Below are 23797 nucleotides of genomic sequence, written 5' to 3' on the forward strand. Positions count from 1 at the left end.
TTTTCTATTTATATATGCATGTATTATGAAAATGAGATAGCAAAATGTGTATAATGGATGGTCATCTTGCGAGTAATAACTATTAACTACTCTTATCGGGCTCTCATCATTAATTTTTCTCTTCATTTTTTTTGTGATGGTGAATTATTGGGGGGGATGATTGTTCAGGCCACCTCCCCCCCCCCACACCTGAAATATTGGGGGGGGGGGATATATCCCCCACCCCCCCCGGGATCGTCACCCATGCTATAAATCTAACCCTAACCCTAACTTACATGGATGTGACGCCGTATAGGTGTTGGCCGTTCATTAATACATAACCCTTATGGTGGGATATTCTAAAGTAAAGCCACATTTTTGCATCTTGAAACATTCTTTTTGTTTTTCATATCTCAAACATATTTCCTTTGCACATCATCATCCATTATTGCATTATATTCAAAACAATTTAAATTTATTGTGACCATTTCGGCTATAGGGGGTTAGGCGTTATTAAAATAGACTGAAAACAAAGAAATGCATTTTTATTTAAAAAAGAAAAAAGAGGAATATTCGGCCGACGGCACATGAGACCGACAAGAAAATATTATTAAAATAACAGTTCCAAGAGGGCACGAAATCGATGGCAACGAGGCCGACGAATCAAAGAAACAGGTCAGGGAAGTAAGAAAATGGAACGTCTTCTGCCGTCCAGCTCTCAGATCATTGAACCCTTTGGGAGTGTCGTGATCGAGTGGTTTAAGACGCTTGACTGGAGATGCGAAGGTCGAGGGTTCGAATCCCGACACGGCACTAATATCCTTTGGCAAGATATTAACCTGCACTTGCTACTCTCCACCCAGGTGTTAAATGGGTACCCGGTAGGATGCGACCGTCATTGTTGGTCAAACAGCTTGTGAGCGTCAAGTAACGCCCGGCTGGAATGCTCCCCAGGGAGTGGAGATTGTGCACACAGTGTGTGCGGGCAAGCACTGAATCCAATGACCGGGGTTATATTTTGTAAAGCGCTTAGAGACATTTGTATTAAGCGCTATATAAAAATTAGATATTATTATTATTATTATTTTTGGAAAGTGACTACATTTTCGGTCACTTGGACTATTCATGTATTGGTCTCATGAAATGTCAATCTCGTGTCCCTGTCGAATGCAGTGTCGCCAGCCGTCACAGATGTAATTAATCTTGAGGCTGTGTCAAAACCTTGTATTCCCTTTTTTCTCCTTGTTTATCGCGATTAATTACTGACAATCTTTAAAAAAAATGTATTGTTTAATATACGTTTTCTTCTCCCATTTTGTTTTTTCCTCCTTCTGCTATATGTATTTTCAAAAATCTTTTCCTTTCTTGCCTCTTCTTTGTTCATAATTATTACCTAATATGTTGTATTTGTATTTCATCTTATACCTTTGCATTTTTTTATTTGCTAATGTCTTTCTGTCTATTCGTACGTAGACTCGGGGTTGGTTTTAATGCAATGTACAGTATAGAGCAAAATAAACATCTCCAACCTGGGTTTGATGTATGAGTAAGAACTGGAAATAAATATAACTATAGTATAGGCAAATAATTTTAAACAGCTTTAGACATTAAAGGCCCACTGCACTACTTGTAGCTACTTGCGCCCTCTTTATAACAAACAATGCCTAATCGGTGACCATTAGTCCCCCATGATCCTCTTTTTCTTATGTTAACTGAGAGCTGAGTTGATGAGATAACCACCTGTCCAGTGACCTTGCAGGGTGCTCTAATCCCTCCTGTAAACTACGGCAGATAAGCTTTAAATGACCAAGATATTTAAAGATGTTATATAGAAAAGAAGTACCTACATGTAGTTACATTTATTCTGAATCTTAATTCATACATTATGAAGGGTTGTTGCACTGAATGCTCATTTTGCTCTATATTATACCACGCATGGAAACAAAGTATGAATGATTGACTGATTGATTTTTATTCGACAAGCTTCCAACATACAACAATATGCAATAATAACAGATCAAAAATAAGTCAGCTTGAACAGGATAACCCACGAAAGCTCGAGAGCTTATTTCCAGTGGGGTCCCTGACAGACATGTATAAAATTAATAAGTTAAAATAGTAATATTTACAGACAGATAAGGAAATTAAAAAGAACTACTTATTAAAGATAATAATAATAACAACATTAAACTGATAGAAATGATATTAAGTACAAGAAGAAAAAGAAGAAGGAGAAGAAGAAAAAGAGGAGAAAGAAGAAGAGTAAAATAATGATGAATTTGTAGAATTTCTATAACGTACGAAAACTTAAGTATATACAACATGAAAAAGTATGAACCGACAGAAGAATAAAAATTTCAATCATAAAACATGTCATTCACTTCTCTTCTCTGACTGTCAAGTAGGTATTCCTTTAATTTCCTCTTAAAATGATCATAGTTTCCTATTTATTTTACACCATTGGGAAGGGAATTCCAATGTTTTATGGCATTGTAATAAAACGAATTTCCAATACTACCTACTCTTTCTGATAAGTTAAAGTTGAATCGTCTATTTCTTGTATTATAATCATGTACGTCAGTAACAAGATCGAAGTTGGATCGAATATAATGATTCGACCTAGTATGATATATTTTATGCACGTGATGCAATACGAGTTATTTTGATCTTTGGTCGACTTCAGAAAACCAGCTTTAGAAAGTTCGCTGTAGCCAACATGAGTTCTTGGACCAGAACAATATGGGAAACGATGTCTGATCAAGCCTTTGATACAGGGGGTCAGAATCATGAATTTCAAAGGGAAATCTACAGCACTTGTGTATAAATTAAAATTGCAACAATTAAAAAAAAGTATACGATGGATTTGAACTGGAAATAGGCATTATAACCTAACTGAATCATCACTAAATTGAATTGTAGGTTTATAAGACTTTAGTTGCTTTTTAATTTTGTACTTTTACTTGTTTACTTGTTTGTTTGGTTGTTTTTCCCTTTGTGCCCATTTTTTAAAAATTCTATGTCTACTCTTTCTTACCTTTCTTGAGGTATTTCAATGTCCAACCTATCATCATAGCTCTTTCTATCCTTCATTACATATCACTTTGTAAAACTTATTTTGACTTCTTATATTTCTCCCACTATAATTTTTATTTTCTCACTTTTTATTTAGGTCTCTGCATGTATGTATGCTTCTCCCGTCAATTTCCCTGTATGTAGGCCTATTGTTTCCTGAGATAAAAAATGATTTTACATCGTCTTCTCTTTGTGGTTTTCATTTTTCCACTTAATAGATTTTGCCATTAATTTCTTTTCTCATCTTTTATTTTCTCTCTTTGATCATTTTTTTTTGGAAATGATTTTCTGTTTTCTTATATCATAGGTCAAACATTTTTCGTCTCTCTATGAATTTAAGCGGTATACAATTTCAACCCCGTATTTTTCCCTTCTCTTTAGACAGTTGTGTGATGTAATTCTTTGCCGGTAATCGTCCATTTTTCTCAGTGTATCCCATTATTGTACACACTGTATTTTTCTTTTTCTTCTGTACTTTCTCTCAACTCATTATTTTTCTCTCAAGTGTCCTTTGATTTACTGGCACATTGTCTCACTGCAGGTTAAGAGACATTTTGCGACATCACTTGCCATATCGAAGTGAAAAAAATTGTTGCTGTTTTTGTTTCCATCACAAAAATGGCCATAGAGGTAATAAAACGGGAAAATTTACAGCCGTCCTAAAAAATTAAAAAACCAAGTAGGTTTACATCTGATATGATGATGATGATGAACAGCATTTGTATGGCGCCATATATCTGTTTCAGAAAACATTCAAAGGCGCGAGCTCCTCCAATAAAATTAACATTTAAATGTCTGAAGGAAGATGTGAGTTTTGAGTGAAGCTTTGAAGTGGTCTAGCTTGTCAACTTCGCTAAAAGATGATGGGAGGGAATTCCACAATCGAGGAGCAATATTAGAAATGACGGTATTTGCAGCGGCGAGCGAATCCGTTTTAATCCCAAGCAGTTTTCAGTTTCCTTTCGATCTCCTGGCAAGAAAACTGAGGAATATAGTGGTGATACAAGTCAAATAAAATGCTTATTTGATAATATTGACTAAGACAAACGAAGATATTAATCAACAAAAATTAATAGGGAAAAGGAAAATAAAATTTAAACAGGGGGTGGGCGGGGCATCCTCAATCGTCGCCCCTGATGATGGAATCAATATGATCCCCAGTTAAACTTTTCTCAGACGGCTGCCAATTCATGAATTCCTCAAGTTACTAGTCATTGTTTTTGGTTTAGGCCGCGGATCAAATCAGAAAATCTCGAATTCATGCATTTAGAGATCCTGTAATGCTTTTAGATCTTTACAAAAACACAACTATTTTGTCTTTATATCCCGCATACTAAGAATCTTGCAATCTGATTGGTATAAACGAGGTCACATGATAAAATATAGATAAGCAGGCCTTAAATTTCAATATTTTTAGGGCAAGGCCACTTTTCTGTAGGGCACATTCCTATATTACAGAACAAATAGGAAGAATTGGAAAGGGCACAACAAATCTCCAAGGCCAGTGAGAGGGGCATTGAGGCGAATCAAAGGGGCATCCACGGCCATGGCCTTGGTGGCCTTGGATTAATCCAAGCCCTGGATAAGTACTATCTACCTGAGATAGTACTTTTGTAAAGTAATTTTTTGCTGCTACCCCACTTGCCCACCCATGCCCATGATGTCAAAGTCAATGTCAATGTCAAATGAGCGCGCATCGACAGTATTACATGTATGCATGTTGCGCTTTGTAAAATCTAGCTGAATCTAAACTGTCTGCAGAATCAGTTCATATTATTATGTAAAATTCACTTTAAATAGACCTTATTGCCGATGTGGGATATAAAACAAATATTAACCTCCTTTACTCGGGCAATGGATACAAATTATAGTCGCCTCGGTAATCTCGGGGCTACCATCATCCCTCGCCTTGCGGCTCGGGATGATAGTAGCCCCGAGATCACCTCGGCGATGATAGTTTGCACCAAATACCCTCGTAGTCGATTAATATTTGCTTATTATTTAGATTTTCATAATTATACAAAATGATATAGAGGAACATAACTGTTCTTACAGCGTAAACATAGTACATTGTCTCATACATAAACACAGACATATTACCAATATTTCCAAACTAGTACATATTCAATCAAGTATACACATTGCGATATAATTCTGCAATTTGGGAGAAAATATTAAACAGCAAAAGGTGAAGGTAATACTTCATAATAATATTTTCGGATACAACAAATTATACAAAAACAAACAATTTTTACAATATAAACATATCTTCATTTTTTGTGCGGTGTCTTTGTTATAGCGCCGTCTAGTGTCAGGAATTATTTTATCGGCTGCTGCTCAAGAAAAGTACTGAAGAGAGAAATATTATATCGACGGTAAGAATTTGTAAACAACTTAATTGATCCAGTAAATTAATCGTCACATGTTTTCAGAATAGAGAAAAACGTAAATTTATCAATTTTTAGATCTCTCTTTAATGATCAATTTACAGTTTTATTGTTTTAAAGGTGGCGTAGCCACTACACCAGCTTTATCGTCTGTATACGTTGTCCCACTAACCGACTTAAGTGCTGGACTTTTCCCGGAATCCCATAGTTGGTTGGGTCAAACTCAGAATTCGGAAGTCTTTCGATATCCGCAGTCTTTTTATAGCTCTATACACTTCGGAATCGGATTCTGAAATGAAGCGCAGTACACTGCAGATGTCGAAACTACATTATTGTGCAGATGCAGAGCAACCAAACTTCTTTTGATTTCAAATGTAGATCGAGCATAAAAGAAAATGAAGTTAACAATATTGAGGAGGCAGAGGACAACTATTGGATGATGAGATGGACCGATAAATGACAGCTCATTGCAGACAATTTTCATGATTAAGTTGTTATCTTGATAGTGCTTTATTTTAAACAGTTGGGGATGAGACAGACTGCTGCATGGTCAAGAGCGTTCTACGCGCTTCCAGTTCTTGGGGGAAAAAGGAGTATTTCTGGCAAAAGGGATTTGGGGAGGCCAATACCAAATCATGGGCATATTTTTCAAATAATCTTGTAGTTGAACATGTATTTTTGAAGATATATTGGAGGTGATTATTATTTACACCATCTCTAATATTTTCTGATCTTTGTTTTTCTCTTTGTCGTTATCAGTATTCCCATTTGAAAGGTCATATTTAATTTGAACAGGTATGTCAGAGGTATCAGAAGGACCTGCTTGTCGAGGAGTATTGCTCTTGGAACCATTCTATGGTGGCTCTCATCGCCAGCTCATTGATCTCCTACACAAGAGTATACCAGAATGCACCCTGTTCACCTTGCCTGCTTCTAAGTGGCATTGGAGAGCCAGGACTTCCGCCCTCTACTTCTCCTGCCAAATACCCTATGATCACAGCTTCAGGTACGTATTGATTTCATCTCATTGTAGATTTACTCATGGTGGTAAATGTAGATCAACGTCTTGCCAAAGGATATTAGTGCCGCGGCAGGACTTGAACCGCGGACCTTGTGATCCACAGTCCTGTGACATATCCACTCGACCACAACACCTCTACATACTCTCATTGGTGGATCCATGACTCTCTGGTTGGGGGGGGGGGGGGGATTTATATATGTGAATTGTATTGAAATTTATTGACAATCCTAATCTCACTGAAAAAAAGGAAAAAGTTTATAATCATAATTAACATCACCATCATTGGTTAGTTACATATTTCTTTCATCAATTAATATTCAGTGTCCTGTTTGCAAGGTCACTGGACAGGTGGTTATCTCATCAAATCAGCTCTCAGTTAACATAAGAAAAAGAGGACCATGGGGGACCAATGGTCAGCGATTAGACATTGTTTGCTATATAGAGGGAGCAGTACAGTGGGGCTTTAAAAGAGGAGACAAAGGCCTTCTAAGTTTCAAATCACTATTATCTTCCAAGTTGAAAAAAAGAAATACTTATTGCACTATCACTGGTTTTTGTTGTTGTGGGTTTGAAACTAATAACTATTGGGCTAAAGAGATAACAAAATGGAGCCTGCAGAAGCATGTGTGGTCGCTTTGGTAGTAATTAACGACTCATTATTCATGTGCTTATTACATGTGCATCAAACTGTGTAGAGAACAGAAGACCCTTGCACACACTTGCATTGTGTGTATGCATCTTTAATATGAATAACAATGAGCCTGCAGTGCCAATACAGCTGCACTGCATTTTTAAGTGAGCTTCAATGGCATGTTAGTTTCAATGCACCTGTTTCTAAAAATAACAATTTTGTCTTTCTCTTCTTTGTACCTAGTGTTTTGTTTGCTAGCTCTGTCCTGAACCTTGCAGAGCTTGTGGCCCTGAGACCTGATCTGGCTGGTTTCAGAAAGGTCCTGTACTTCCATGAGAACCAGCTAGTATACCCAGTCCAGAAGCAACAGGAGAGGGACTTCCAGTACGGCTATAACCAAATCCTATCATGGTAATGATGTAATAATGATGTTGATGATGATGATGATGATGATGGTGGTGGTGGTGGTGGGGGTGGGGGTGGTAGGGTAAGTGGTGGTGGTGGTGGTGGTGTTGGTGGTGGTGGTGGTGATGATGATGATGATGATGATGGCGGTGATGGTGATGATGATGATGAGGAGGATGAGGATGATGAGGATGACGATGATGGTAATGATGGTGATGATGATGGTGATGATGATGGTGATGGTGATGATGATGATGGTGATGATGATGGTGATGATGATGGTGATGGTGATGGTGATGATGATGATGATGATGATAACAACAATAATAATAATAATAATATTGAATAATTATTATTTGTAATGATAACGATAATGATATTAATTGCAGAAGTGTAGTAATATTCACTTATTTTCGTTCTTTTCTTTAAATGACAGCTTAGTTGCCGATGCTGTTGTGTTCAATTCGAGTTACAACCAAGAGAGTTTCCTGAAATCCATTGAATCCTTCTTGAAACTCATGCCAAATCGACCAAAAAACCTTGCAGAGAGGATTCGTCCAAAGTGCCAAGTCTTGTACTTTCCCATTGATTTCCCTCCCACTCTGCACAATGCTTCACCTGAACCTGACAGGACTGCTCCCTTAGGGCAATCCTCTGAGATGACCCCTAGCCATAATGCCCACCAGAGATATTCTGCAGGTCACACCCCTGCCCGGAGCACAAAGTCACCAGATCACTACTGTCAGGGCCACGTCGGCCTGTCAAGCTCAGCAGACAACGCAACTTTTGTAGAAGATAGGCATAGCTCGGTTCAGTCAGGACCCAGGATAATCTCAGCAGAAAGTAGTCATATAGAGGACAGGGAATTAAATGAAAGATTGGTGACTAAAGTAGAAGGGATTTCACTGAATGACCAGCAGGACAATCGTGTTTCATCTCTACACTCTGTGGAAGTTTCAGAAGGAGGAAGATCATCACAGGATTCAAAGGAAATGGAACTTGCGTCAAGAGTACACAAAATGAATACTGAAGATCCTGCTAATTTTGTAGAGGAGGAACATGGTAATAAAAGTATTATCAGTGATACATTACCGCTTTCAAGGACATTTGTGGAACAAAATGCCAGTGTTTGTCAAAGGATAGCAAAAGTAACCCCAAGTTTAGTTAATCCTCAGGGGGATGGAGGTAGCTGTTGCCATGGTAGCACATGTCACAGACGAGCTGATGATTGCGGAGACAAGGATGGAAAAGACATTGGAAGCCGTACTAGACCACTGCATATTCTTTGGCCCCATAGATGGTAAGACTGAGTATCATTGGTCACAAACTCACAACGTAATGCTGTAGCCCTCTAACAAAAGTCCCAGTCTAGCCTGGCCCGTCAACACCAAAAAATACTAAAATCTAACTAAAATGTATGGCTCAGGTTATTGGGAGGATCATCCTTTTTTTAAAGAAAACCTGCAACAACAAACTATCCATAATTTATTTTGAGTATTACCCAAGGGACAAGAAAAACAGAAATGAATGGTATTTTTTCTACATGACGAACGGGAGAGTTGTCCCTGAATACGTCAGAATTCACCGACCAAATTGCCAGTTCGAAATTTGCATACCGGTAGATGTAGTGATGTCATATTTAAAGCAGTCATAGCTTTCTTATAATTGTTCCAATTTATTCAGAACCTTTGCCATTTGGTTCTCTAATTTCTATGTTTTCATACAAATGAAATGATTACAAAGGTTAGATTGTCCTTTAAGGGTTTGCTTCTCCATCAACTCTTTGTTTCTTCCTCACCTCACATGTTTAGGGAGCACGACAAGAATCCAGAGCAGTTCTTCTCCACCTTGTTTCAGCTGCGTGATCAAGACTGCAACTTCCGTCTCTCAGTGCTGGGTGAAAACTATTTGCAAATCCCATGTGAGTTTGAGGCACAATACAGTAGATATTATATACCTCACTTTAGAAATCCAGCCATCTGATTTGGTCGAAATTGGAGTCGTGAAAAATAAAGTTGTAATGTATTTTTTCATTGATAATTTGAATCCTAGGCGGTTTATTATAATCAAGATTTTCATATATTGAATAGTCAACCAACTCTGTTACTTGACGACACTTGACGACACTTGACGACACTGTTATAGTTGTGTACTAGTTTTTCCCGAAATCTTGCTTTAACCATTCTCCCTAAAAGCAGTATATAGATGTATCTCAATACTGGAGCTCTCTATGAAGTGCCAAGAGAGAACAGAGACCTTCAACAATGTCTAATGTTTTTTTTTATATGCAGCTATCTTTGAAGAAGCAGAGTTTAAACTGAAAGATCACATTGTCAACTGGGGCTTTGTACCAAGTAAGGAGCGCTACTACCAGGTACTTTCGGAGGCTGATGTCGTAGTATCCACGGCAAATCATGAATTCTTTGGAGTCGCTATGTAGGTACACATATCTTCTGGCACAGGATTCTGTCAAATGTACATACCATATGTATCCTCATTCATGATCATTACACCTTTTATTTTATTTAATAAGTAATTAGTTCTCTAGCTTGAACACTTAAGGACCCGCTTACCCCCCCCCCCCCCCCTTGTCGCTCCCTGACTGGACTCTCTATTTTGCTTCAAACGTTCACCAATCAGTTTCCATGTTATTTTACACTATAATAAAGTGATACACAAGTTGAATTGCCATTTGAAGACTATATTATTCATAATCAGTTTATAATGGAGTAATATGATGCTGATGATTTGCAGTTTTCACATAGTTACATATTTCTGTTTAAAAAAACATTCAAATGCACAGGCTCCCCCCATCATTGAGTCATCATTTCCACATTTTTTCTGAAAAAGTTAACTTTTGAGGCATAGTTTGAAGTGGCAACATTGGCAATCACACAATTATTACTTGGTCTTATTTGATAGGTTAGAAGCGACTCATTATCAGTGCTATCCTCTCTGCCCGGAACGTCTTGTTTACCCAGAGATCTTTCCAGGTAAGCACAGTCTTCAGCTAGGCATTACATTCTTCACTTCATTTCATTTATTTCACTCTCTTTTAATACAAAACATCAAAAGTATGTACATATTTGTTCGTTATCAACATAAGATAAATGGAAGTGGGAATCATGAAAGGCAAAATTGGCTTGATGAGAATGATCCCTAAATAAATACATAGCATAATCAACATGCAAACTTATTTTTTTTCTAAAAAAACACATCGTACATGCATTCTCAACAACAGCTAGAGGACAGAAGACAGAGGAAAGATAAGGATAAAATAAGGTAAAGAAAGTGTCACCACCAGTCTCCACTAAACACATACACGCAAAATAACAGCATCTGCACAAATTGTGTATGATTATAAAATTAACAAATACTAAACCTCTTTATTTATTTATGCAGATTAATTATAGTAATATAGTCAGGAATGAACTAGATCGAAGGATTCTGATACATAAAGGAAAATAATTGAACAGTTCAGTTGAGATGAAGCGTCGTGAATATTCACATGAACTGAATATGGCCTGCTGGTTAATGTTATAACTGAAGTCTCACATGACATCGATGTCCACCGTGCCTTGGTACTGTCGAGTTAGCTTGCCGAGATGCTGAGTGACCTTCATGTGACCTTCTAGTCCAGCCGTCAAATGCTACCCCGGCTAGCGAAAATCCAGTTTGGGTAAATAGCTGCCTGGTGTCAAGGGCAAAGCCCAAAGGTACGACAGTAAAAAAAGATTTACTCTTTCTGTTACCCAACTTTAAATCTAGAAAACCTAAGCCATAATAGAGATTACAAATACACATAAGAGTAGATAAATGTCTTCATAACCATTGCCTTGTTCCCAAATCTTCCGATAGTCATTCCATTTAAAATTTGTCTTCAACATAAATAAGCCTCAGCTTGCGGCTCTCTAATTACATAACAATAATATGTGGTACTTAACACTTATTTTACTGATGCGTACGCATTTATAGTTACACAACATATTCAATGATCCCTTTCAATATTTAAATTCATGAGATATGAATGTACCTTGCATCTATGGTAAAATAAGGTAAACTATCGATTTATTGATTTATTTTAACCTTCTCTTCTTCAAACTCTAAGAACTTCAAAATGATTACTTTAGTCAAAACTTCGTCAACACACATAGACATTTATACTGAAATAAATATAGTAAAGAACAAACAGATGTTTAAACTTATGTCTATCTCCTCTGTACATGGTCCAAAGACTCCAGAGCGGCATGGCGTGGTCCTGTAGACGCTTGGTTGTCCCTTGTGGCTTATAAAGGATATTAAGATGAATTCTAAGCCCAAATATCCATTAGCCTGACACTCTTTCACCAAGCTCAGACCACGCCCTATGTACTAGCTCACTCCTCTCACTCAGTCCTTACTCTACACAGACTTATATAGCGCTCTGCCTACGTGGCGCAAACGTATCGCATTCCTTTTCCTAAATACCTGATTGCGGTTCACTAGCCTTTATAGCTTGCGCATTTTGACAGACAGTTAAAGAAAATAAGGGGAAAGAGAAGACAAGAAGAAGGAAGTTAAAACTTGAGTTTTACATTCTACATAATAAATGAAAATTTCTTTTTGTTCTGCTTAAATAACCCTTATACATATGATCAGTTCTATCTTACTTATGAATTGGAGTTATTCTTGCAGCTTACATATCATTTGGTACTGTTCCACTTGAAAGACTTTGAAAAATGTACGTAATGGTTCACCGATTAAAAATATCACATGTTTGATAACTTTGATATTAGTTAAGTCATCTCCTGCACTCGTTTCAAAGCTTTCAGTGAACTTTTTATCATAAAATTCTCTCTTAGCTTGCCATAGTTTAGATGTTACAAAATTACGATATTGTTTATATTTTTTTCATGTGAATTTGAAGGTTTTATAAGGTATTTTTTATATAACTTCGATATTTTACGACATAATTTAAGTAAATCTTGAGCGATCCACTGTTTGTTATCACAAGTTCTCTTCCGAACAGAATTATTAGGGAATAACTCGTTATACACTTTCATAAATATCGCAATAAAATTATATGTCTGATTAACATCGTCATGATGATAAATATTCCATGGTAATTCACTTAATCTTGAAGAAAATAAATGCAAGTTACACTCATTTATATAACGTTTGTGAAAAGTAGATGGTTGTAAAAGATTTTCCTGAATATAGAATGAAGTCAAAATGGTAAATATTGGCAAGTGATCACTGATGTCACTAATGAAAATTCCAGAATTCACATGGTTTCCATAATTTGTAATGTTTTTTCTTCAATAATTAGGCCATTAGAGGTCTGTTTCTAAAAGTAGCCACTAAATGATGTAGCTAAGGTAGCTAATTTGCATACCATGTTTTGCATACAGCCCCTTGTGCATCAGATAGGGTTAGAGTTAGGGTACGAGTTTGGGCCAGGGTTGATTTAGTGACTATTTTTAAAGAAACGTACAACTGATTAAATGATGCCTCAGTTCCAGAGTCTTTGACTCATATTTTTGAAACTGGACTTACATGTACAGTTGCGGCTAAAATATTCTACCAACTCCTGACGACGGATAATCAATCTGTTCGAAACGTCGAGCCACTTATCCTCTCCAAGCGCTATAGTTCTCCTTAGAACTATAAGCTAAGAAAGATAACAAACAGTCCTTTTCAGGACTACACACCCCCAAGAAAGATTACTGAGTTAGAGTCCTTTTCAGGACTCCTCAATTCTCTCCCTCTCTCACATGGTACACCCGCAAGCCTACTGTACAATATCTTCTTGTTTTGCGATCCTGTGCAATGTGTCTCGTAAAACATATTTCTTTCATCCATTTGTTTACCCAATGAATGAAAAATTTATTTATTTGGCCACTGACGAAAGGAAGTGACTCAATGAAGGAATCGTTAGCGAATGGCCTATCAAGAAATTTACCCGATCAGTAACCTCAACCTTGGCCCATCTAGTCATTTTTTAAAACAGTAATAATAGTAATAAAAGCGGAGTGTTTTATAGGGCTTGTGTCTGGCACATAATTGCCACTCCTGGCACTCCATTGGGCTATTTTTACCCTTGATTTAATTAGCATGGCTGCCATTACAGCGCTCCAGCATTTAACGGAATTTACTCCTGCAAGGTATTCATTTACCTTACCTATGTAGAGTGTGGCAAGTATAGATTAATGTTGTGCCAAAGGACATTAGTGCTGCAACAGGGAATCGAATCCTGCACTTCATGCTCACAGTCTGGAGATTTATCCACGTGACCATAACATGTCTACAGTCACCATATAAACACAGTTCAGGAAACGCAGAAAAGAAGATGACTACACCTGTACTCAGTATGCGTATGAATGGACTGTTGTATAACATTTTCAAGACTGTCATCCTTTTTGTTTTGTTTTCTAAGTTTTTTAATTAGTTTAGAGCATTGATTTACTCTTTTATAGAAAGTTTTGTTGCTTATGAATTAATTAGCACACCAGTAAATCCAGGAGTGGTTAAATGAGCAATAATGGCCTTCGAAGTGGCGTGTTGCCTTTGTTGATCCGGTTTTGCTTTGAAGGTAATCCTGTGACTGCAAGCAACATTTCTAAGCTGTAGTGTGATGTCAAGATGTTTTTTCACTGTTCTGATGATGACAGCATCAGTGTCCTTGTAGCTTTCCTCGGGTATGCCATAAAACCTGAGGCACTTTCTTCGAGAATACTGTTCCTGTTCCTCCATTGCATGTTCTATTGCCTTGACCTCTATACTCATGTTGTTTACCTTTTCGGTAAGGAGTCCATGCTCATTTTGTGTTCGGGCGATGTCAAGTGACAGGGCTTGGTAGACATTTTGTGACACTTTGTGTACAATACCTTCTCTGATCACTGATTTCTTTCAGCTGGGCTATCACTTCGTTTGAACTCAAAGCTTCTTTTATTTGTTCCTGGTTTAAATTTTGTTTAGTTAATCAAATCTGATTTCAGTATTAAATGCATTCTTGATCGTTTTCTTTTTGCGCCAAAGCTGAACATCTGTACAGAACCCCCACTCAGCTCCTTAAAAAACTGAGACGATTTTGCAGAAACCCACAGCTTATCAGATGCTATGAATTTCAAGTAAGCAGATATTATTTACTTTAGAAATTATCTGATTGTTTTGAGTACATTACTTGCAACTAGGTCACTGGGTAACTTTAGAAATTATGACTTCAATTAGGTCACTAGGTAACTTCAGAAATTATGACTTCAATTAGGTCACTAGGTAACTTTAGAAATTATGACTTCAATTAGGTCACTAGGTAACTTTAGAAATTATGACTTCAATTAGGTCACCAGGTAACTTTAGAAATTTCGACTTCACGCAGTGATGTAAATAGTTCATTTGACTGGGTCAAATTGCTGAAGTTACAGTGACGACATAACATGTGGACCCCATTGATTCATCTGTATAGCTGAGGCGGTGAACCGTGATAATTAATGCAAAGTCATTGTGAATATGCATACTCCATATAATATTATGTCATCAAGTCGATAGCAAATTTTGAGGTCGACAACTTCCGATTTTAAAAGCTTTGGATTTTGAGTTTTCAGAGAGCTGATACTCCTCCGACATACAATAAAACGGCATATAATTGATATTATTGTATTATCAGGCTCATAAGCTTTCTGTTGATATGTAATTCTTCCAATTCATTATTCATTTTGGATATGTTCTTTAAACGAGGGGAGCGATTGCGAATGATTTAGCGATACAGTTGTCATCACCGTTATCAGTAAGGCCTGACTAGCCGTTTATTTATTTAGTTCTTATGAAATTGATAAGGGATATGCATCAATCTTTTCAATAATACATTAATTCTAACTTTATATCTTTTAAATACAGGGTGACTTGACAAAGTATAGCTGGAGGAACTTAGAAGCCAAGTACCTCAAGCTTTTGTTTGGTACCTGACAAACAGGATGTAAGGAAAGAGTCGCTCTTTTTTTAGCAGCTGATCTCAAAATGTAGGACTTTCAGCAAAGTGTACATTCTTATAATGTACCAGTCATCCCCACTTTGCACCATATGCCAGATGTCTATGTCTCTATACTATTTCAGAAATAGGACCTTCAAATATTACTATTATAAATAGTGAGTTGACATACGCTCTTGTTAAACATACTTATTACAAGAAAAATCTCAAAATTACCATATTTCATATTTCATGTCTTTCATCTCATTGCATACCTACCTATCAATTAACAATATAATTATGTTATCCATAACTCACCAATAAAAATGTAAAATGTAATTTATTAATTTTTGCAACCAGTATTGTCTGTCGAAATTGTACTTTTTACCTTATTATGTCTGATATACACTCTCATCCTCAGCATTATCTTTCTCTATCTCTCGCTTTGTCTCTCTTTCTCTCCCCCTCTCTCTCTTTCTCTCCCTCTGTCTTTCTCTATAAATCTCACACTTTTCCTGGATCTCCTGTGCTGTCTGCACTATATCCCCCTACCTCTCTTCTATATTTCCCTCCAGCCCTATGATGATTGTGGAATGAAATTAAGCAACTGTTAGCTGCTAAGCGAATTTTATGAATTTTATTAATTTGTATATATATATATATATATATATGTGTACACTAATTTATTAAGAAAATTCATTAATATGTCTTAATACGATTTACGTTTGTATAAATATTTATGTTTTACATTGTACAAAATTCTGCAATTCAGCCATCTGGCTGCAAATGAATTTTTAATAAAACCATTACCATTACCATTACCAAAGTGAATTGTGTGCCATCTAGTTGATGTATTGTATAGGCTTGCATATAACAGGGAAACCATGTAAATGCAAGTCCGACTTGGATTCCGTCTATGATTTTGTTATGTTTTCTATTATTTACTTCATACTCCTTATTAATCTTAATCATAGAATGCCAGGTAAAATTATTTGAGTTTGATTTTATCAATTCCAACAGTACTGAAATCATTGTCGGGTGATTGTTATACTTTAAGCAATCTATCCCATGACATTAGCTTTCTTATATTGACAATTGTGATATCATGCAAGGTAATAAAATATCTAGTACAGAACCTGGTTTTTTATGTGTAATTTTAATTGAAGTGTCATTTTTAGAAAAGTGAGAATAAGAAAAAGTTTTCCAAGCACATCTGCATATGACTTTGGTTGATTAAAATCAATAGTCAGTGTAATAGAATAGATGTAAAAACAATATTGAAGATAATGATATGATATGATTATGGTTGATTAAAATCAATAGTCAGTGTAAAAAAATAGATGTTAAAAAATATTGAAGATAATGATATGATAAATCTTCAGTAATAAAAACAGACAAACACCCACTAACCAACACACGTACGCACACACACACATACAAATTCACCCACACACTCACACACACACACAAGTTCACACACACACACACACACTCACACACGCACGCACATGCACACACACACACAGTTTTTGTACATATACAGTTAGCAACTAAATTATTCATACCCTTACCAAATCTTCAAATATTGGAAGGTTGTGAAAAATGTATTTGTCCCAATGTATTTTTCCTGAGAATGTTGCATATTAAAGCTTACATCTAAAAGTATTCAACAAAGCCCTGATTCAGCCCGTCCACATTTCATTCTTAAGTTATATATGGAAAACACCCAATAAACATCAAATTTACAAGCGGTATGAATAATTCTGTTGCCAACTGTATATCGTGGGACTGGACTATTAGCATCCCCCTCCCTCCAAAGATGATTATACCAGATAAGTTGCATTTTAGGAAGTGTGGAAGGATGGAAAATTTGTTTTTTTCATGGAAGTGTTAAGACTAGTTTCATTTATTTCTCCACTTTTGAATACTTAAAAAAAGTCAAGTACCGGGTACCTGAAAAAAGGGAGAACGAATTTTGTCAGACAGTTAGTCTGTTGGCTATCCATATATGAAAGAACTGATTTTGAAGATGATATCTGTTAAGGGATTCACCCAATAACAAAACAATTTCTAGACATCAACGCTCTATCATCACAACAACCCACAACAAACAAACAAACAACTAAAATTTCCAGTGTTTGCAGAAAAGTGTTAATCTTTGTGAATAAAATGATACCATACATGTACCTGGGAGGAAAAGCATGACCCTTCCAGTCTTTAATGACTCAAAAGTGCCCTTTTCAGTCCAACAGCATGTGTATCTTAAACATTTGGAATTTCCACTTTTGTTCGTAGTGTAAATGAGTTTATTTTGAAACTTTACTGTAAATCTGAATTGGATTGAAATAAATATTCTTTGAGTTAGCACAGTGAAAATACAAACTATACATCTTCATCAAGTGTTGTGGTGTGTTTGTGTGTGTGTGTGTGTGTGTGTGTGGGAGGGGGGGAGGTGGTGAATGAGTATATGTATGTGTATATATATATAAATACATATGATTGTTTATTTTTGATGCTATGTATAATGCTACGGTCAATGCTACGGTCACAAAGGTTCGTACAATCAATAATTCCGTATGAGTCTCCCTGTTTTTTCATTGTCTTCCCGAATTTCCATTGTCTGAAAATCGTTCGTACGGCGTTCGTAGCAGTTTGTAATGGCATTTGTGACTGAGGCATTACTTGAAATGATGAATGTATGCCCAACCTCTACCAAGGTAATAACAAAGACCAAACAGTTTTGTATTTCATTCTTCATATGTTTTTTTTTTTATTATTCAGCTGCCATCTACATATAATAAGTGAGGGAGAGAAATTAAAGACAAAGAACATCTTACACAAAATATGAATACCTGTACGTAACTTCATTACTGTAACTTAAAACAAAAATAGAGGAAAAACTTTTATAATTATATTGCACAGGCTAGATAGTAGATATTACTTTAGAGTTTTAAAATACTTTCCATCACATTTTTCCAGCTATGTTCTGGCTCAAACATTTTGAATCACTTTTCAAGGCACTGAATAATGTCTTGCTTTTTGACAAAATGAATATCTTTCACTGGAATACAGATTTTGTCGAAGAAAAACTATTATGATTATATTGCACAGGTTAGATAGTAGATATTACTTTAGAGTTTTAAAATACTTTCCATCACATTTTTCCAACCATGTTCTGGCTCAAACATTTTGAATCACTTTTCAAGGCACTGAATAATGTCTTGCTTTTTGACAAAATGAATATCTTGCACTGGAATACAGATTTCGTATAAGAAATCAGTTTGAGATTTATTACTTGAGCATAAAGTATTTGTAAATCTGATAACATTTCTGCAAATTGTAAAGCTAACATAGAACGAACGATTTTCCTACAGCTTAAATTAGCACTGTTACCAGTTACTTTCTAATGATTTCAATAAAATGGCTAAGGGTAGTGAACTATTCTGATATTCCACTGTAACCACTTACAGCATTAATAAAAGGGAAATGTTTCTCATCAACCATGAGACCTTCACTCCATTAAATAACTTGTATTTTTCAAATGATTTTATCCTTTTAACACTCAAACAAACATAACTTCTGTCAGTCCAATGTCTTCTTTATAACAACATAAAATTGTGTGTGAAATTTCTTCATAATTAATTTAATACATGTCTGAAAAGAAATCATAAAAATACAACCAACATACCATTTAACTCTTTGCCTGCCTTGGTTGACAAATGGAATAAACAATGGACTTCCACTGTACGAAGCGTGTAAGAAGCGATACTCCAAACAATGCTTCAGTTAGTTAGGCAAATCCTCAGCAAAAAAAGAGTTAATTATGAAAATGATTAAGAAAAGAAACTAAGAACGACAGCTGAATCTAGCTAGAGAAAACATAATTCTTTGTTAACTTTTTTTAAGGATCTCAAGGATGATAGTCCTTGTGTTTCCTTCTATTGTACGACAGGCGGCACTGTCACTGCTGGGACTGGGTTTAGAGCGCCCATCGTTATGGGATCGTACTCGCAGCCCCTACAGTCGCATTGCTCGATAACATAGTATGCCTTCTCAATGGTTGTGCCATCTTCGCACAAGAACGTTGCCATATTTTCGTACATCTCGGTTGGCTTGCAACAGTTGCAGTTGATATCAAGGTACGGCGCGCCATTGAAGGCGGTGTTCATCATAGCTGTTACATTGGATTCACACAGACCTGAGCAATATGACAAGAGGACAGGGCTTGTGGACACACAGTCTCCGATCGTCAGGGCCTCTCGCTTCTCTGTTCGTGGTTGGCACGTTGGCATTGGTTTCTCTGTAGAATAATTGGTGAAGAGAAAAATGGACCACACAAATAAATAACAAAAGAAAACACCTGCGCCAGGGATTAATTGCCTCCATAGTGTTACATCAAAGTACCAATGGATCATGCATCGCCTCTATTTAGAATAGGAAATCAAAATAACTGAATATTCCATATTTTTCTAAAAGAAAACACAACTTTTAAAAGAACGTGGATACCGCATGACATGGCTGCTACTTTCTCATCGGTCGTGAGTATGAAATAATTATTTCCATTCATTTCCCAGAGTACAGACGTTGATGAGTATTTTTTCTCTCCACTTTTCCGCTTTTCCGCTTTTAGTGACTCTAAGTTCATATCAAGGTTTAGTTCCCCGGCCTTCATGTAAAGCCGGGCGCACACTACACGACCCTCCTGCGATTATATTTGCGCAGAAAGGGCGGTTATATTAGATATGAAAATATTAACTTCCACTTTCCTCCTGATTTAGGATTTAAATGATGATAAACATATTAACAACCAGAATTTTATTGCATTTAATTCTTCTAGATAGAATAAAAGCCGGATTGGCTTCAAATCTTGACCATCTCACTTTTGGTCTGATGTCACTACGATTCTAAGCCGACTTAGCATTTTTCCTCTCCAAGGAAGTATGAGATCCCTTGCAATTTAGAGATTATCAATCATATGAAGTGAAAGTGTCGTAGTCGAGTGGTTTAAGCACTTGGCTTGAAATTCGAAGGGCGTGGTTCGATCCCTGACACGGCACTAATGTTCTTTGGCAAGGCATTAGTCTACATTTGCCACACTTGACCCAGGTGAAGTAAATGGGAAACTGGCAGGAATTAATTCCTTGAATTGCTAGAGCGCTGTAATGGCAGCAAGACTAAAGCCATGGTGATAAATGATTAGTGCCCCTGGCCTGCCTCGAAATAAAATTGTCTAGATAGACGGCACTATATAATTGCCTATTATGTTTATGTTTATACTGCAATCAATGTATTTTTTGTTCCGTTTCCATTGCAACAATCATTTTCAGCATGTAATCACGTTTTTAACGATATACATTTGATAATATTGTATTATGTATTCTTCTTGTATATATGTACAAAGTCTGTAAAACCAGTGAAAAAGGAATTTCCTGAAAGGGACAATAAATTTCAATTCAATTCAATTATTACTATTATTATTATATGACTATCCAGATCCTTGGTCACTAAGTTTTTCATGTGTGAATGTTCATATAAAATGCTATCACAAACTATTCCGAAATCGGAACATTGTCAGATAATATAGTGTGCGCCGGGCTTAACAGTGAAACCTGATCAAGGAGTCCATTTGTAATTCAGTATGCAAAGAAGTCAGAAGATAGAAAAATCCTTCCTTTCTCTGCCAAGAATATCTGTGTGCGTTTCAAGATAATGATGAGATTCATAAACGGGATTCTAAAGAAAGCATTTAATAATTGTATAAAAATAAATCTATTCTTACCGCATATCGGGCAGCATTCTCCGTCCCTTCTCACAAGTTTACCCTGCAAGAGAATATAACATGATAATGATTATCAATACAATTTTTTTTTAAAATAGAACTTTGATTGAGATAATGGTGCTCCATCATGCCGGTTAACCCTAATAAGGCCGGGGGGGGGGGGGGCATAATGCCCCCCGGTCAAATTTTTGCCGCTGTATCAATACCCCTGACCCCCTGAACCTTGGCGTTGAAATTTTAATGAGTTTTTTTCCTCGTGTCTCCCGCACATTTTGATACCAAATTTGTTATGGGCGGACCTATGGCTCGGATGTTAGGTGACAAAGTATCATCACATGTCTATCAAAATATGTAATTCTCACAAATGTGCGTGTGTAAGTATACTTCCCCCCCAAAAAATGCATATTGTCATAGAAATATTAATTTACAAAAATAAATAAACATAACAAAAAATAAACAGTGCCTTCTTATGCAATATATTTCAATCTATCATCATGCTAATTTTCACATTAATTAGACCTTCCTAGGCCGAGATCTTAGGGGGGGGGGGGGGGGCATGATGGCACCCCGGCCGTATTAAGACCTCAAATAGTCCGGCCTTTTTAGGGTTGAGCGTACATTGAAAAATAAAAAATAAAATTTTCAATTAGATCTCAACAGAGATGCATATTTTGGCAGAATGGTCAGATTTGAGTTTTTAATAAGTTCCGAAGGAGTTTACTTTCTTGGAAGCACCGAGCAATCTAAAAGGGGTATTTTATGTTTGTTTATTGCATACCTAAATTGGTCTCGGACTTTGTTGTAGTAATTTTAATTTCTTACATTACATTTTGGTAAGCATTTTAAAGAAGACACTACGAACCACCATACAAATATATATTTCAATAATTTCAGTTGGGTGTTTAAGATATAAATATGCATGGTGAATATGGGTTTATTTTTGTATTGACTCACACCACATGAGGACAGGGATTTTTAAAGGGCTAAATGACGGCTCTTCAAGGTGGCAACAACATTTTTCTTTTGATTTGATTTGATTTGATCTATTTCTGTTTGATTTTCTTTTTCTTTTGCATTTTTACAAATATATAACAAACAAATATTGCAAATTTACACATGACAAAAGAACATATATAGAATAAAGTGAGGCTGGCTGTAACTAATCGAAAACATCAAACAGGAGGGTTGACAAGGTAAGCAAAGCTTGATAGTATGACTACTCTCAAAGGATACATACTAATACAAATATGGAGGAACAAAATATTGGTAAAATGCTTTATTGTACTATAAATTCAGCATTTCTTGAAACCAATATAAAATGGGTATGACATTTGTAGAAATGTTGAACAGATTGCTAATTTTCATCAAAAACAACGATTCCCAATATGTTGTTTATTTAAGCAAATTTAAGGATTACTCTGCTTTTAAAAATTCTTGATGTCAAACGCAACGTGGTCATATGACAACAATGGACACGATATGTGCAGACATTTTTGCCTTCTCTTTACATGCACCAAGGGGGTGTTTCACAAAGATCCTAAGTTGAACTTAACTCTAAGTTGGACTAAAACATTATGGAGAGCCATTTGTAGCCTTCAAATAAAACATATTAAAAAGCAAAAATTCAAGAATTTTAGACATTTCAAAAATTACACATCAAGAACATGAAATCTCCTTTATAATAGAAAAATACGAATGATTTGAATCAACATTTTATGCCTTTTAAAATAAATTTTAACAAAATATTTTCAAAGAGGTTAATGGCTTTCCATAACTTTGAAGTCCAACTTAGAGATAAGTTCAACCTAGGATCTTTGTGAAACACCCCCTGGTATATTTTAGGGCTCTGAATCAAACAACACAATGTGGAATGCTTGTCCTGACAGAAGACGTACCTCACACACAAGGTCTTGGCATTGCTGCGTTATTGACATGATACCGACATCCTTCTTACAGATCATCTTTGTACATGGGTCACTGGAAAGGATCACCTCCTCCCACTGTGAACGGGAAGGAAAGACAAGAGAGACAAAAACAAATTAGATTTGATCCACAGAACAGGACAAGATAAACATAATAATGCGTGTTTCTCAACCACACAAAGAAGACAGACATCAGAGCAACACGAGACCGATCAAATACGTAACATCCTAATGGACCAAAATTGTTTATTTTGGAGATATCAATTAAAAAGAAAGATAATCAACAATACGAAGTGTCAATGAAAGCTTGAGTCTTCCGTGTTTAAGTTGCGATGATTCACCAAATACATGCTTTTAATATCCTGCAACATATTGTCGTCTCTTTTTATATGAACATTTTAGAATGTAAGGATTAATTTAACATAGCCATGCATTTTCTAGTTTTCTTTGAACCTTTTATATACCGCATACGTATTGTATTTATTAAGCAGTGTATTTATTATGGGATATTTATACCAAAGACTTCAAGATTCTTAAAACTTGTTAGAATCATTTGACATGGCCTGAACTACGCCCTCAGATCAACTTCATTACAGTCGATTTACAGAACAATCATCTCCTATATGATTTGGCTTTTTCGTTCAATGTTTCTACTG

At 36.1% G+C, this 23797-nt stretch overlaps 2 protein-coding genes across 22 annotated transcripts in view; one reads left to right on the plus strand and one right to left on the minus strand.

Annotated features, from left to right (window-relative positions):
• Nucleotides 1-5368: 5368 nt before the first annotated feature.
• On the plus strand, nt 5369-16124 carry LOC576989 (glycosyltransferase-like domain-containing protein 1). 2 transcript variants are annotated; one of them, XM_030990231.1, is made up of 9 exons: nt 5369-5426; nt 6234-6444; nt 7334-7501; nt 7932-8795; nt 9307-9416; nt 9787-9931; nt 10418-10488; nt 14513-14604; nt 15371-16124. In XM_030990231.1, exons 2-9 carry the CDS (start codon nt 6236-6238, stop codon nt 15437-15439), a joined length of 1728 nt encoding a protein of 575 aa, XP_030846091.1. In that variant the 5' UTR covers nt 5369-5426; nt 6234-6235; the 3' UTR covers nt 15440-16124. The 2 variants fall into 2 exon arrangements, with proteins under 2 accessions (XP_030846091.1, XP_030846092.1); XM_030990232.1 differs by lacking the exons at nt 5369-5426; nt 14513-14604; nt 15371-16124 and having other exon boundaries at nt 6099-6444; nt 9787-9935.
• Nucleotides 16125-18185: 2061 nt separating this feature from the next.
• The window catches only part of LOC105441171 (mucin-19-like), an 83725-nt gene continuing 78113 nt past the window's right edge, over nt 18186-23797 (minus strand). For all 20 annotated transcript variants that reach the window (XM_030990241.1, XM_030990250.1, XM_030990251.1 and 17 more), the window contains 3 exons: nt 23115-23219; nt 21220-21262; nt 18186-19740 (listed from right to left, as the gene is read on the minus strand). In XM_030990241.1, the coding sequence (XP_030846101.1) occupies nt 19379-19740; nt 21220-21262; nt 23115-23219 (510 nt within the window). In that variant the 3' untranslated portion in view covers nt 18186-19378. The remainder of the gene's footprint in view (nt 19741-21219; nt 21263-23114; nt 23220-23797) is intronic.

Source organism: Strongylocentrotus purpuratus, unplaced genomic scaffold (assembly GCF_000002235.5).
Source record: "Strongylocentrotus purpuratus isolate Spur 01 unplaced genomic scaffold, Spur_5.0 spur5_scaffold_19, whole genome shotgun sequence".
In the NCBI taxonomy this organism is placed as follows: Eukaryota; Metazoa; Echinodermata; class Echinoidea; order Camarodonta; family Strongylocentrotidae; genus Strongylocentrotus; species Strongylocentrotus purpuratus.

Bases quoted from the DNA above. Each gene is read 5' to 3' on its own strand.
- LOC576989 (XM_030990231.1), top strand. From the start codon at position 6,236: ATGTCAGAGGTATCAGAAGGACCTGCTTGTCGAGGAGTATTGCTCTTG. The intron at 6,445-7,333 runs GTACGTATTGAT...CTTTGTACCTAG, and splicing joins CCCTATGATCACAGCTTCAG to TGTTTTGTTTGCTAGCTCTG. The intron at 9,932-10,417 runs GTAGGTACACAT...CTTATTTGATAG, and splicing joins GAATTCTTTGGAGTCGCTAT to GTTAGAAGCGACTCATTATC.